The following is a 15,000-nucleotide window of genomic DNA, read 5'->3' on the forward strand; positions in this document are numbered from 1 at the left end:
TATGTAGGTAGAATAGAGATGTCCCCATTCTCACTCGGAAAGTTCCCTGGGAAATACGGTAGTAGCTGTTGGTTGCTCCTATTTGCACCCTGATGCTCGTGGTGCTGCAACGTGGTGTCTGTTTGGAGGAAAGATAATAGTGAATGGTGATCTAGTTGTCAGTAGAATCGGAATGATACTGCCTTTCCTAAGAGTTTGTAATGACAATGTGTGAGAGTGACTGGGCAGTAGTTGTTTGGTGAATTTATGTTTTTTCCTGGTTTGGGGAAAGGAAGATGTTGGCTTCTCTACAGACGGTGGAGAACGATCCTTTCACCTATATTCGGTTGAATAGTTTCAGTATTAAGAATATTCCGGCTGGATGTAAATGCCGTATCATATAATGTATGCTGCCTGGGCCTGGGGCTGATGCACTGCAGTTAGAGATAAAGTGAATTCTGCTTCGTTGTGTTGGGAGATTGGAGGTATAAATTCAGTCATTGACTGGGTAGTCTTTCAAGATATGAAGTATTGTTTGAGCTAGTGAGGGGTAGGGCTGTGAAGTACGTTCTCGTGTTGTTTAATTTATTCTAGATGGTTTTAGGAGTAATGAGCTGTTTAAGAGTCTAGGATATGACGATCGGTGAGCGTTTCATAAAGTCATACGGGTTCATATAGTTTGCTTTCTTTGGAAGTGCTTTTGTGAATCTAAAGAGAGGATTTGGTTCAGGATTGGGTTACATTTCGACTTGGACCTCGTTGTTTGAAGTAACACAAACCCCAATGGTTAGAGAGGGCGTAAGTGAAATATCTAATGTGTCTTACATGATGCATAGTTTGTTGGTTCTTTTGAGGTAGCAAGGCGTGATATTTTCTATATAATGTACTATTTGTTTACTGCCTCCAGTGGGGCGTTTGCTTTCTTCTTTGGTGGGGTAGTTGGAGGAAAGGAAGGCTTGAGTTCGTAGTAAGTACGGTGAGTTAGTGAGAGATGGGGTTATGCAGTGTGTTCTCGTGTTGTGTTTGTGATCTCACTTGGTGGAGCTGTTAGGGACTGTTAGGAAGGGGTCATACTCGGATTGTGCTTCTGTATATGTGATTTCTGGCTCAATATTCATGGATCTTACTCGGATTCGAAAACGGATACGCTGTCTCGAAGGCAAAGGACTTCGCGTTCAAAGCAGTACATTGTGTAGCATGGTGATGATTCTACGTTCAAGTACAATTTACGCATTTTGCTGGATTTGGGCATGAGAAACCATATGCGGGGGTGGAGCAGTGCACACGTATGCCTGCTCTAGGGCGACACTGTCGCTTGGTACGCCCAAACAACTGACAATCAAAACAGCGAAGTGGGTGTGGGTAGTATATTGCATATCAAGTATTCCGCGTAGAGATAGGATGAGAATTGGGATTGGGAGAAGGTTAGTATTAGTATGAAGAAGTAAAACCTTTGTACTTTTTATTCTTATTCTAAGGTAGATTCAGGTTACCTTTTTTTAATAAAAGCTCATCCAAGAGTTCTGATTCTATATGATTTAAAGGTCGTAGGACAGTTACTATACACACACTAATTCTAAATGCTGCATGTGATTTTAGATTGGGGCACCAGCAAAGGTTGAAAGAGATCGAATCTTAATACATCTACTCCTTGATTCTGTTTCCACTAATAGAGATCCACCTAATTTTTCACATTTGGCGGGGTCTTCCACACAAAGAGGAAAGTTTTTAGCCTCTTTAAAGAAACATTGTGCAGCAAGGCATATTGTTATGAATAAAAAAAAATATTGAATAGTCCAATACAGGTACTACAGGGAGGAGCATCGCCTGAGGGGAGGGGACTTTGTTGGGTCTAGGAAAACTGCTACTTCTTACCTTCCTCTGTTGTTTGTGTTGTATGACTGTTATGACCGCAGATTAAACGACCTTGCTGGGGGCGGCTCGCCAGCCAGGTGAAAGAAGGGGAGGCTATATATAGGGCATCTTTTCTAGAACCTTCCCCATGTGGGGTGAGCAGAGGGAACGCTGAAAAGTCCTGCTTAGACGTGCTGACGGATAATGAGCGGCTCTGCTACCAAGATCCAAGAACCGGAAGACGACTAAACTTACCCAGTGTGCGCATGGGTTGTAGCTTAAGATTTCAAAGGGGTTTTTTGGCCCCACTGTCACGCACTATCACCAGTAACCACGGCATTTGTTAGTCAAAGGAAGAATGAAGTTATTGTTACACAGTACAGGGAAGGTATGACAATGACTGAATATTCTGCCAGTCAGTCTGTCGCTTCTTTACACGCAGCATCAATATCCCTGATGGTAGTCCCAAGGGTCACAACGTGGAAGTGGTGAGGCAACACTTACCTCGGAGGGGAGCTTACCCGCACTCCCTACTCGTGTGCTTGAGTGTGCATACGCGCGCGCGCGTGTGTGTGTGTGTGTGTGTGTGTGTGTGTGTGTGTGTGTGTGTGTGTGTGTGTGTGTGTGTGTGTGTGTGTGTGTGTGTGTGTGTGTGTGTGTGTGTGTGTGTGTGTGTGTGTGTGTGTGCGTGCGTGCGCGCGTTTTAGAGTTAATGGTTGGAATAGTGATATTTTTTTTAAATTTTGCAGTCTTCCCATACTTCACAAACAGCAACAGTCGGGGATTATTGGAACTATTCAGAGGAGGATGAGACCGTAGAGAAATCAGAGACAGATCAACTGCGGAGGAAAGTAGAATCTCTGCAGAAAGATATACAAACCAAATAGATAGCAGATAGATGTCCATAGAGCAGAGCGATGTAGTGTGTAGCTAGGACTAAGTTTCTGTGTTACAAGGTCACCCGTGGAAGAGGAAAAATCTCGGTGTCTCACCATTGCACGATAAAACAATTTTGGTCAGGAGAAACATCAAAATGTAAGATTTTTGCCTCCGGAAACCAAGTTCACTGCTAACTACCATCATCCCCAATATGTATGTAATATATGAACACATCACTAAGAGAGGATCTGGAGCCGCCCTATACAAACATAAGAGCAGCTTAACCATCAAGGCTAAAGACGTCAGAGTGAAATTTCCCTTGTAGCGAGAACGTTATGGATTAAAGCAGGGAAACTACAAGATGTGATAGCCGCAGTAGCAAGGAAAATGGCCAATGGGAACTACCAACATCCTTGAGAGTACATTGCCTACAGGTTAATTCCCTTGCATAAGAATTTTGATTGCCGACGAATAGAAGGCTGAAAGGAAGACAATCATATAAGTAGCTCAAGGAAACGTAATGTAGAACACAACAAATTTATAAATGTGTGTGAGTCAGCAAGATGGTTGTATCTATGTCAGAGAAAAATATTTAAAGGCTCAGACTGTATCATTTTCACTAACATATACAGAAAAGCAACTCTGCAAAACTTCAAAATAGAATGACAACATTATCCAAGTCTGTGAACAATGCACCCGAAAAGCCAGCTCAGCTCGACATGGCCAGCAATTCAGGAAGTATCTAGAAGGATATAGAAAGGATTCAATTATCATAAGGTGTCACACAAATAAACCCGGTACTTATGGTAATATGTGCATTTGGACTTGTTTAGTTTCGGTGAAAACACCATATAAAATTGTTTCGATGCCGACCGCGCCTATACAGTCGATCTCATTGGCGCGGAGAAAATAGACATAAAAATGGCGTATTTTTGGCGGTAGGCTACTGTCCAAAAATTGAGTACATCTCGAAAAAAAAAATAATAATGTCTTCATGGTAAAGCCACAATACAAACAGGCGACATAAGACTAGACAGTGTTGTGAAGGTAATCATAGTGCCAATCACAGCACTTAATCGAAGTGATTGGCACTAAAATTCTAAGAATGTATTACAAATCAGTGGCTGAATAAAAGGCATCAGGTAATAAAGCTGCAAAGATGCAACCTCAGGCGGCATAAGCGGCGTCCATGCGTGAGGTCACACAGACCTGGAATTACATGCGAAGAACGGTGACAAATCTCATTACTGAAGCCTTAAGAAATCAAAGAAAATAGTTATCACCCAATTTCACAAACTTCATAAACAGATGAAATCAAATGATTTGGAATGGAAACTACTAGTTGCCTTAATGAGGCCTTTTAGTTCATAACGAGGTCGGATGCAGAAAAAGGAAATGCCTAATGAAAGAGAACAAGATGAAGTAAAATAGAATATCATGAACAAAAATGCGGACAGCTGGGTTAACAAGCAGACAAGCAAACTAACAGAGATTACAACATATTGCGCACGTGTTTATGCAAATTCATTTCAAAACTTCGAACTGTACTACATTCCATCGTCTTTAAGGGAAGCAGATTCCATTCATTGACTATGCAACTGGCGAAATTGTTTCCACCTACTTCTAAATTAATTCTACGTTTGGACAGCCTAGGGTAATTGTTCTTTGTCTGGTTCGAATAAATCATGAAGTCTCGTTTTCAATGTCATCGTCACTTCCCTGTAGTTGATCATTGGCTTGTACAATTTGGAAACATAGGAAACCACTTATTCCAAGTGTGAGCTAACGACGGGTCTATATGCTAATTTGTTCATAGAATTGAGTATTCTACCGTGTAACACATTTTTTGTTCCCCGATTCTAAGTGCCATTTCCTGGTTTGTTATACCCCATTTTCATAAAAACTATATAATTTAATTAGAAGCTTAGGTTTGTGAGCAGGACTTTGATATTTTAAATTTTTCATACTTCTCAAAGGAAAAAAAATAATTTATCAGTTCATATAATTAAATCAACAGAGTAAATATTTATTTCATGACACAAGCTCATCAAAAATAAACAAGTAAAAAACAAATGACAGTTATAAAGCACCTTAAACACGTCAGAAATGTCTGGTTTTCCTGGATTTGTGGTTATAGTCCAGGTCGCACTATCGCACTAACCCCCAGATATAGTCCCCGTCATTTTCTCATTGTAATGCCCCTGGTACCTCCGTTCTATCTCCTTCATATCTTAGTGGAATCGCTCGCCTTTTTCTTCAGAGTAGGCGCTCATATTGTCCTTGAAGTTGTCCAGGTGAGTGTCCAGCATATGAAGTTTAAGGGTCATCCTGCATCCCGTGGTGCCGAAAGCCTTTACCAGATCTTGCACCAGCTGCTGGTCATTTTCAGCTCTGTAGTTGCCCAGGAAGCCCTTGAAAAGTGTTGTGAAACAGTTCTATGTTGTTCTCTCAATCCTACTGATCTTATTGGAGAACTCGGTAGGCTCCAGTACCTTCTTTATCTGAGATCCAACAAAAGTCCCACCTTAACTAACAACTATAAGTCAACCGGCGATGGTACGTGATAGTGGGAAACAGGAGATGGCGATTTCTGGAAGCCTTCAGTCACAACTCACATGGTAGGCTGTGTAGTCCCAATGGTTGCCCTATTTGATAATGGATAGTAACACAGATCGGCAACAGCATATACGTCTGAGCAGCTCTATTTAGGGACCGCCCTGCTCACCATACACGGTGAGGGAGCCTCAGCAAAGGCGCTCGAAACATGGCCTCCCCAAACTGAACGAGGCTTGGGAGAGGCCCCAGCACGGTTACCTACTAAGTGGTAAAATTACTGAAAATAATATTAAAAAAACAACAACGAAAGAGCAACAGCCCTCACAAAACGAAATTCCTTCTGTTTTAGTCCCACCTCACCCTGCAACACCTCCCAGTGAGCGAAGTTAAGAAGCCCGTCCCCGGACTTAAGAACAATCTATAATAGTAACGCTACCTGCCCTCTATACAGAGAGTAATACCCGCGCCATAGGCGTTATCATAAGACCCAAGTACCATAATCAAAAACTACATCCCCGATCTCACGACGAGATATTGCATTACACATACCTACAAGTACACAACTCTGCCAACAAAATTGACCCACACCAAGATAAAATTGACCCTGAATTGCACTACCCAAGATGATCCTGAAATCTATCACCAATGACCCTATAACATAGAAATGTCCTATGAGGGTATATGACGAATTTAAACACCAATGCGGAACTCCCCGTAATATGTGATACTTAGCAACAGAACTAGAATCAAGAGCCCAATGCGACAAAATCAAAGCCCTAACACCTCTGACAGATGCCCCAGTTCAAACATCACTTAAAACTTTTAACACCAGTGTGGAAGTAATCTGCATCCCACCTCTACGATATCACACAGAACAACTAATAAGAATAATAATGAAATGGTCAAAATTAATAAAAGAGCTGAGTTCAGAAAACCATAAATAGTACAAAGATCAATACCACAACAATAACAGTGACTTTCAATCAACCACAACTTCCAACCTACCTAAGTTATCTGAGATATGAAGTAGAAAAATACTACATACGCCCAAGTCGTTGTTTCAACTGCCAGCACTTTAGACACGAGAGATAATGATATCCCAATCTAGAAGGTGTACGTATACATTGCTCGGCCCCTGCAAAGGGTACCCCATGCTCAAATCCAGCCAAATGTATAAATTGCGAGCAAGACCACTTCCAATCTAGGGAAATATCTAACTCTTCAACAGAAACTATAGAGTACATCAGTCATACCACAACAGTAATCTCCCCAGCCCAGAATCACCAACAATTCATTGCCCATATGAAATCGATCTCCCCTATCAACTATATTCACTCCCCTATCAACTATATTCACAAAGCGTAAAGCATTTTATCCCATCCCAGTAGTAAACATACACACTAATACTAAACCATAAGTAAGCCTCCTAGATCCTTCAATGTCCCCACCAGAACCACTTGGAATGATTGAATGCATATCCAATTCTAATCTAACCTAACCTAGTTGAATTAACAAATCCTACACCAATCACCAAAAGAACACAACCCAAAACAGCACAAAATAAATAATGCACTTCATTATACAGTGGACCTCTCATTTGTCAAAGTAGAGTTTCCCTCACAATATCACACATACTGCTAGATTACCCGTAATAACCATCTACTGTCACCTACCACGACTGCTCTACACTTAATCCTAAATGACCAAACACGAAAGCCATATCAGCTCTCCACGGCTTCCTACAGAAAACGAACTATAACAAAATTATGAATACCCTTGACTAACCAAATATATGAAACGGGGGACAGTGATTGAGATTGTCCAAAAGGACAGAAGTGCTGTTAAACCAACCAACCAATGTCACGTGCGAGTAAAAAAAAAAAAAAAAAGAAAAACGTTCGGCCACACTTGGAGGCCTATTTGTATTCTGAGGAAGAAACGCAACGGTAAGATGATTTAAGGTCATTAGAGATAATTACACATAAATTCGTTTTTCTTCCTACTTTCGATAAACCTCTCTAGATAAAATTTGGTCGAACTTATGACAGTATTACTATTCATTTATGTCCATAACTCTATATTCATCCAAGTTATTGTTCATTGGCTACTTGCTACTTTTCAGACTATTGCACTAATTTATCTAAATCTTCCTGAATATTCTGTTGAGATGAGTGATCATTTGCTATTTTGTACAGGATAATATCATCACCAAATTTAGATGTAGTACATTCTAGTTAAATATCTTTGTTAACATCATATACTATGAAAAGAAGCGGCCCAAGAATAACCATCATTATCCATATCCTTGATATTTCTTGCGAGTTTAGAATCATAACTCTCCTTAATTAAATTGTCTAATCATTTGTTCTTCAATAAGATACTTTTTACAATTTCATTTCTTGGAATAATACTTTTATCTCATCCTTACATTTTTCAATCTCAGTTTTTGCCATCAAAGTCATCAAATGACCTTGTAAAATAACTTTTGCAATTTCCTCTTTTTGCATTATGGCTTTATGATTACGCGCGATTTGCTCCTGTCCACTGTTTGTTCTTTATTACCAAATATTTTCCTTTCAACCAAGCCTTTGGTCTCCATTTTTCTATCTGCCATTTCACTCAGTTCATCATATATTATTTATTCAAGGCCTGCAATCTTAGGGTCATTTACAATCTAGATCTTGTTATCATACATTAGATAATTGAAAATGAGCTCCATCAAGTCTCCCATCATATTTCTGGCACATCTTTTACACAAGAACATAAGACCATAAGAATGAAGGAGACTACAAGAGACCATACACTAGGCAGCTCCATATCCATCGCCACCTGCCATCCCCATCCATAAAGTTGTCTAATCGTTTCTTCTTAAAGCAACTGATAGTATCAGCGCTTACTACATAGTTACTAAGTTTATTCCATTCGTCGACCACCCTATTAGTGAACCAATTCTTGCCTATTTCCTTCTTAAATCTAAATTTGTCCAGTTTATAACCATTACTGCGAGTCCTACCCTGTTGTTTTAATATGATGACCTTGTTTGCATCACCCTTGTTAAAGCCTTTGATCCACTTGAACACCTCTATTAGATTACCCCGCACTCTGCGTCTTTCCAGGGAGTGTAAGTTAAGGTGCCTAAGCCTCTCTTCGTAAGGCAAGTTTCTGAGTACATGTATCATTCTGGTATACAACGTTACCGTTCTAGTAAGGATTTATGTGTATTTGGTATACATAAATATTGCTCCTTCCAAGTGGTACTGTTGAAAGAATAATCCGGTCTCTGCTGAGCTGGTTCCCCATACAATCCACATCTGACTCAGCATATGCTTCCGTATCAGGTACCAAAAATTATTCACACTCCAGCATTTTCTTTTTTCTTTCTTCTAAGCTCCTAATATCTATTTATGTGTCCTAAGTCGCACTGCGTTATCTAAGATTTCTCTAAACGTACTTTTGAGTTTTTATTTCCTCGTGATATTATACATATATATATATATATATATATACAGGTATATATATATATATTATATATATATATATATATATATATATAGATATATATTCCTTGTCTGCAAGACGGATCTTACCATTCCCATCCACTTTTATGCAGTTTGTTTACAGATATCCTATCATGAGATATTCTCAATAGTTTTCTTATCAGTTATTATCTACGATTCTATAGTATCGTGGAGCGCTCTAGGATCTTCTGCTGATCCGTAGAATTCCTGCAAGGATTATTACTTTGATGTCTGGCTTATACGCTGGGACACAGAGTATTGTAAAGTATGGAGAAGGCATGTCTAGCTTCTTTACTGTTAATTCAAGAGTGAGGCAAGGGTGTATCCTCACCCCAGCACTTTTCAACATCAGCATGGACTGGGTATTGGACCGATTTTTCGATCAATGTCGTTGCGGAGCATCTATTGGTAACACAAAGGTCACTGGCCTTATATCTGTTGCTGTCCTTTTTGCGGAGTCGTTGGAAGTCCTGGTTGCAGCCCTTGAGTCACTGCACAAGAAGGAGAGACGCTTGAACTCGAGGTCTCCTGGACCAAGACCAAGGTTCAGGAGTTTAGGGATTTACTGGATGACACACCTCAGTCTGCCCATGCATGTGGCGAGGACATTGAGGTATTGGAAAGTTTAACAGACCTTGGTAGTGTAATGCATAACAGTGGCGGGTTATGTCAGGAAGTACTTCAAAGGATCGGCATTGCCATATAGTGTTATGGACTCGCTTAACTGGGGTATAGGACGTCGTCGTTATTTATGCAGGAGGACTAAGATTCGAATCTTCAAGTCACTTGTGCTCCCTGTCTTGCTGTACGGCTGAGACATGGACATTGAATGCTGACTTGAAGAGGCGTCTCGATGTCTTTGGTACTAAGTGCCTTCGGAGAATCATGGGGTATCGCTGGAATGACTTCATACCAAACTAGAGACTGTACTGTGAGACTTAATCTAGGCCAATTACCAGCATAGTTCGTGGACGTGGACTCCGGCTATGTGGGCATGTGGCATGCTTCCCTGATGTTGATCCTACTCAGCGTTTTCTCTACAAGAGACAACCCTTGATGGAGGAGGAGACGAAGAATGGGACGCCGCCCACAGAAGAATTCACGGCTGGAGGGGCAAGTTGATTGAACTTGTCGAGAATTGTTTGGAGTGGGAAGGAAGGGCGGTTGCATGGGAGCTTGCTCGGAGACCCCGTGGGTACTGGCGCCGGCGTGTGATTGAAGCAACGCGCCTCCTGGCGTATGCCGCCAAATGAGGATGACGATATAGTGATATCTTGACAAATAATTGAGGTCATTCAGTATCACTTAGCACCATAAGTATTTAAACATGTAGCGTTCCACACACTTGGTCACACCTAGACACCATCACGGGAAATGGGTCCAAGGTCAGTAGCATTTCATTCTCATTTTAAAAGAGGCATTAAGTCGTCTTCCTCTGAATTAACGAATATTGGGAACATTTAGTTCGATAAGACAGTATTTGACAATGTAGGGAAATTAATTGGAAAAAAATAAATGGTTGACAGACACAGTTATTTGCGGATTTGGGGCAAGTGAACTGTGTTTCTGCGAATTTGCATCTCTTCATATAGTTTCACAAAGATAAAAAATTGTGTGATTGAAGTAGAGGTGGTAGTAGTAATAGTAACAGTAGTATAATGGTAGAAGTGAAAGTAGCAATTTCAGTACCAAGTAAAGTATCAATAGTACTCGTATTTGTAGTTGTACAAATAACCGCAGCGGTAGTGTTTTCGTTATCTGCTCTCTTAAAGTTATCGTCTTGATCACTTCTGGTAGTATAAATCCTCATGGCTAATAATAATTCGTCACTATCATTGATTTCAAATAACTTCTTCCTCATTACCCATCCTCATTTTTAAGCAGGTTATACGAACAATGCACTTCATTCTGCTGACATTTGTTCCCCGTCCCAGAAAACAAGCCGGGTCCGTCGGGAATGGGCGGCTTAGGCGTCATCTCCCAACTCCTCCTCTGCAAGTCCCTTCAACCCGATTTCCAGCAGGAAGAAATCTGTAGTATTGACAAGGACATGGACGACATCGGCAACATCTTACACGAAATGCAAGAATATATGCCCCAAGTAAGTGACAAAATATTTCTTGTTGTGGCGAAGTGCGAAGAAGAGAACAGTTCGAGTGTCCGGGAATGTGGACGTGACTGGACGCGAAATTCAAGAATACATGCTCCAGCAGGCAGGTTACTCTGAAAGGCTCAGAAACTATTCCTTGATGCGATGAAGTGTGAGGATAATAACTGGATAGGAGTCTGAATGTCAGAGAGAGTGGACGTGTTCGGAATCGCTCCGCGTTTGTGGAATTATGACTGGTGGCGTCTTTAAAATGATTAGATGAATGGATGTAGTTGTACTCTACAATACTGCTGGTAAAGCCAAGGCCCTCTTTCCTTATAGAAACTGGAATGGCTATCCTAGGAAATGGAAGTAATGTAAAGTAATTTAAAGTTAACCTTAAATTTGGGGAATGCATAGACTTGATACGTGGGACAAGTCCTACTAAGAAAATAAGATAGAATTTTTAAATATCAAGAGAAAATGTAGGTTTGAAACAAAAAGTAGCAAACGAAGAAAGTGAAAAATCAACAATATGCGGGTAATGTAATATGCTGATTCGAAATATCGTGGTATACTGTGCCCTTGCCCCCCCCCCTTTTTTTGGGGGGGGGGAGTCAATCACTGATACTAGGTATTCTAATAAAATATAAATACTAGTAATGGAATTACCAAAAAAAATCTAATGATTCCGATGCGAGTCCTGATACTCCTCTAAATTTCCAATTCCGATAGATGATTGATAAATGTACAGTTCATAAAGTTTCCCTGAAAATAGACATGAATTATATATAATCATTGCATGCATCAGAGTCGGAAGTTTAGAACAGTATTCGGACACGTATCAGAATAGTTAAGTTTTTTGTATCATCCCATCACTAATAAATACCAAATGTATATACATAATTTACATATACATCAAATGACCTTTTCCCCTTGCAAGGGGAATGGCTAAGTCAAAGCATAAATGTACCCCGCATCCAATATAAAGTAATAGTAATATTTCATACAAAAAGCGTGTTGTATAGAAAGCCAAAACAAAAGCTAAAAATATCAGTCAATATGTAGAAAACTTACAGAAATAAATGAAGCTGACCTATGAACACTGACAAACTGCACAATAAGATCGACTGTAGCGTAGCTTCCAACTAGCAGCCGAGGCGATTTAATTATGAAGCTCTACAAAAAAAAATCTGAGGTCAAGGAACAGTGGACTCAAATGCAGAGTACTGTGAGCTATCCTTTTCGCTATAATGACGCATTTAACATATTTTGTTCTGAATAGCGTCAGACAAATTCATTCAGTTCGGGACGAAGCCTCACACAGATGATGTCGAGACAATGTCATTGAACTGCTTCGTCCTGATGGCACATTCTACAAATTTTGTTCTGGCCAACACCAATTTTATTTAGATCAGTGGGATAAAAGCGAAAACAAAAAGCATATTGATAATGAGAACGACCAACGAAGACGAAAGCTATAATAAGTAAAGAGGAGACTAAAGATCAAAACACCAGGCCTTGGCGATTGGAACCAAACAACCAAATTCTTATTCCATTTGAAACTATAAACAAAAATCTATAACGGCCGGGCATGCACTAAGAGAATGGAAATTAACAAACATTATTTCCGTATTCAGAGAAGTAGAAATCAGTAACCACAAACTACAAGCTTCCTTCTCGTTCTCATCTCATCCATCTCCCGGTAGGCCGTTAGACATGTCGACGACCAGCCTCCTCCAGTTTTGTCGGTCAGGAAACATCTACCATGCAGTTTAGTGAGTCTGGTTCTGAGATTCTCGAACAGCGGCTGTTTTTACGGGAACGGCTTGCTAAGTCTGTCCTCCCAACCCTCCTCAATGTTAGGAAAAAGATCTGGGAAGTTATCATCGCATTAGAAAGCAGTTGCCTCATAAATGGCAGGGCATGGTAAACGCTATCGTGCGGCTAATCTGAAAGAATTCTACACCACAGCGGAATTGTGACAAAAGAAACTACATAAATGTAGTATACCTGGGATCTAAGAAAGGTTTGGATGTTACTGAATACGATTGGCAGCGAACTAAACTAGTTTCACATGGAATAAGATGTAACCTGCCGAGTTTAATCTACAATTGGTTAAACGCTCGTAAAAGCTAGTGTGAATTATCAAATGATCGTTCGAATCAATTGAATATTCGATAAGGCTTAAACGAACCAGTGGAATGGCCTTAAAACTGGTTAATGAATTCTAAATCAAACGTAAAGTTGTGCACATAAGTAGACCTTAAGTACAAGTGAACTGGAAAAATGTAACCAAAATGGAAAATGGGAAAGATTTTGGTGCAATTACTACTAACAGCCTTGAATATTCTAAGTACTGTATTTCTAAGAGAAAACGAAATTCTAGAACTAAGAATAATATCTTGATTATATTTTTCCGTCCTCATTTGGAATATACTCCCTCCATAAGATTGCCAGATCTCATTAGAGAAAAACAGATTAAAGATGGTACAGCAACAAACCCCAGAACAAATACCAAACATCAGAAAAACCATACAAGACGCCTTACATAACATTTGAAAAAATTCCTTAAAAAAATGGAGATTCGGGCAGGCCTCGGTACAAGTTTTCAAAAATGTATAGAGAAGTAAATGAACAAAACGAAAACGGAACTATAAACAAACAAAATGAGAAACAATGATCTCAAGCTCTCAGACCCTAGATTTGACTTCGAGGTAAAAAGAAGCAATTTCACCAACCGTGTCGCTGATGAAGGGAGTAAACCTACCACTGAAGCGTTGGAAGTGTTACAGTTTAAAGTTTTATAATAATACGAGTAATAAATATTGCCCGGCATCGGTTTTTAGAACCTCCCATAGATTTCTATGAAAAGAAGACTTTGACTGTTCTCCGTGTTGTATCAATGTGAGACTGTTTCTATATCAACAGTTGATAGTAGAAGGGAAGTAGCCACCGGCTGTTAACTCTATATGTGAAAAGGTGGAAGAAACAATTAAAATGTTGAGCTCGATCCAGATAGAAAATGTTTTGGAAGGAAGTTAAGAGAGGAAGAGGAAGCGAATCAAGTAGAGAGGAAAAGGTAAAAGGTGCAGATGGAGAGATAACAGAAGAGGAAGTGGTAAAGGGAAGATGGGCAGAGTATTTTAGAGAGCTTCTAAATGTGGAAGAAGATAGGGAGGGAATGCTGGTAGCTGTGGAAGGCGCTAAGAAAATGACAGTGATGAGAGAGGAAAATGGAGATGAAATATGAAAAGATGAGGTACAAGTAATTAAAATTATGAGAGCAAGTAAGGCACCTGGGTTAGATGGGTGTCATGCGGAATGTCTGAAGAAGGGAGGTACAGTAATAGTGGACTGGCTAGTGAGGTTATTTAATTTGTGTCTAAGGGAGGGCACAGTACAGGAGGACTAGAGGAGTGCCTGTATAGTTCCGCTTTACAAGGGAAAAGGGAACAAATGCGAGTGTAGTAGTTTCAGAGGGATCATTTGTTGAGTGCAGTTGGGGAGGTTTATGGTAGGGTTTTGATTGAGAGGATTAAGAGAGGAAGAGAGGGGGTAGTTGGTAGGGAACAGTGAGAGTTTAGGAAAGGTAAGGGTTGCGTGGATTAGATTTTGTGGTAAGGCAGATGTGTGAGAAAGCTTTAGCAAAGGGTAAGAATTTTTTCTTGGGGAGGGGGGACCTTATGGATTTGGAAAAGGCTTATGATAGGGTAGACAGGAAGGCACTTTGGGAGATAATGCAGGTATATGGGATTGGGGGAAATCTGTTAAAAGCAATCAAGAGTTTTTACGAAAGTAGTAGAGCCTGTGTTAGAATTGGAAATGGAAAGAGCGAGTGGTTTTAGATAAAGGTGGGACTCCACCAGGGATGTATCATGTCGCCATGGCTGTTCAATGTGTACATGGATGGGATGGTGAGGGAGGTAAATGCAAGGGTAATGAGCAGGGAGACTGGAGATGGTTAAAGAAAATGGAGAAAAATGGGAATTAAGCCAGTTGTTGTTTGCTGACGACACTGCGCTAGTGACAGGATCAGAGGAGGGGGGGGATCAAGGGAGTTAGTGACGGAGCTTGGGAAGGTAAATGTGGGCAAAATTAAGGTAATGAAATTCCAAGAGTAGA

The 15,000-nt window shown here is 40.2% G+C and overlaps 1 protein-coding gene across 1 annotated transcript in view; it reads left to right on the top strand.

Moving 5' to 3' along the window:
- LOC143033042 (regulator of G-protein signaling 7-binding protein-like) overlaps window positions 1-15,000 on the top strand; it is a 61,696-nt gene that overhangs the window by 44,119 nt on the left and 2,577 nt on the right. The window contains exon 3 of the mRNA XM_076198242.1: window positions 10,721-10,887. Coding sequence (XP_076054357.1) covers window positions 10,721-10,887 — 167 coding nt within the window. The remainder of the gene's footprint in view (window positions 1-10,720; window positions 10,888-15,000) is intronic.

The sequence above is a fragment of the Oratosquilla oratoria genome, chromosome 15, assembly GCF_046742065.1.
Source record: "Oratosquilla oratoria isolate Oo_2021 chromosome 15, ASM4674206v1, whole genome shotgun sequence".
Classification (NCBI taxonomy): domain Eukaryota; kingdom Metazoa; phylum Arthropoda; class Malacostraca; order Stomatopoda; family Squillidae; genus Oratosquilla; species Oratosquilla oratoria.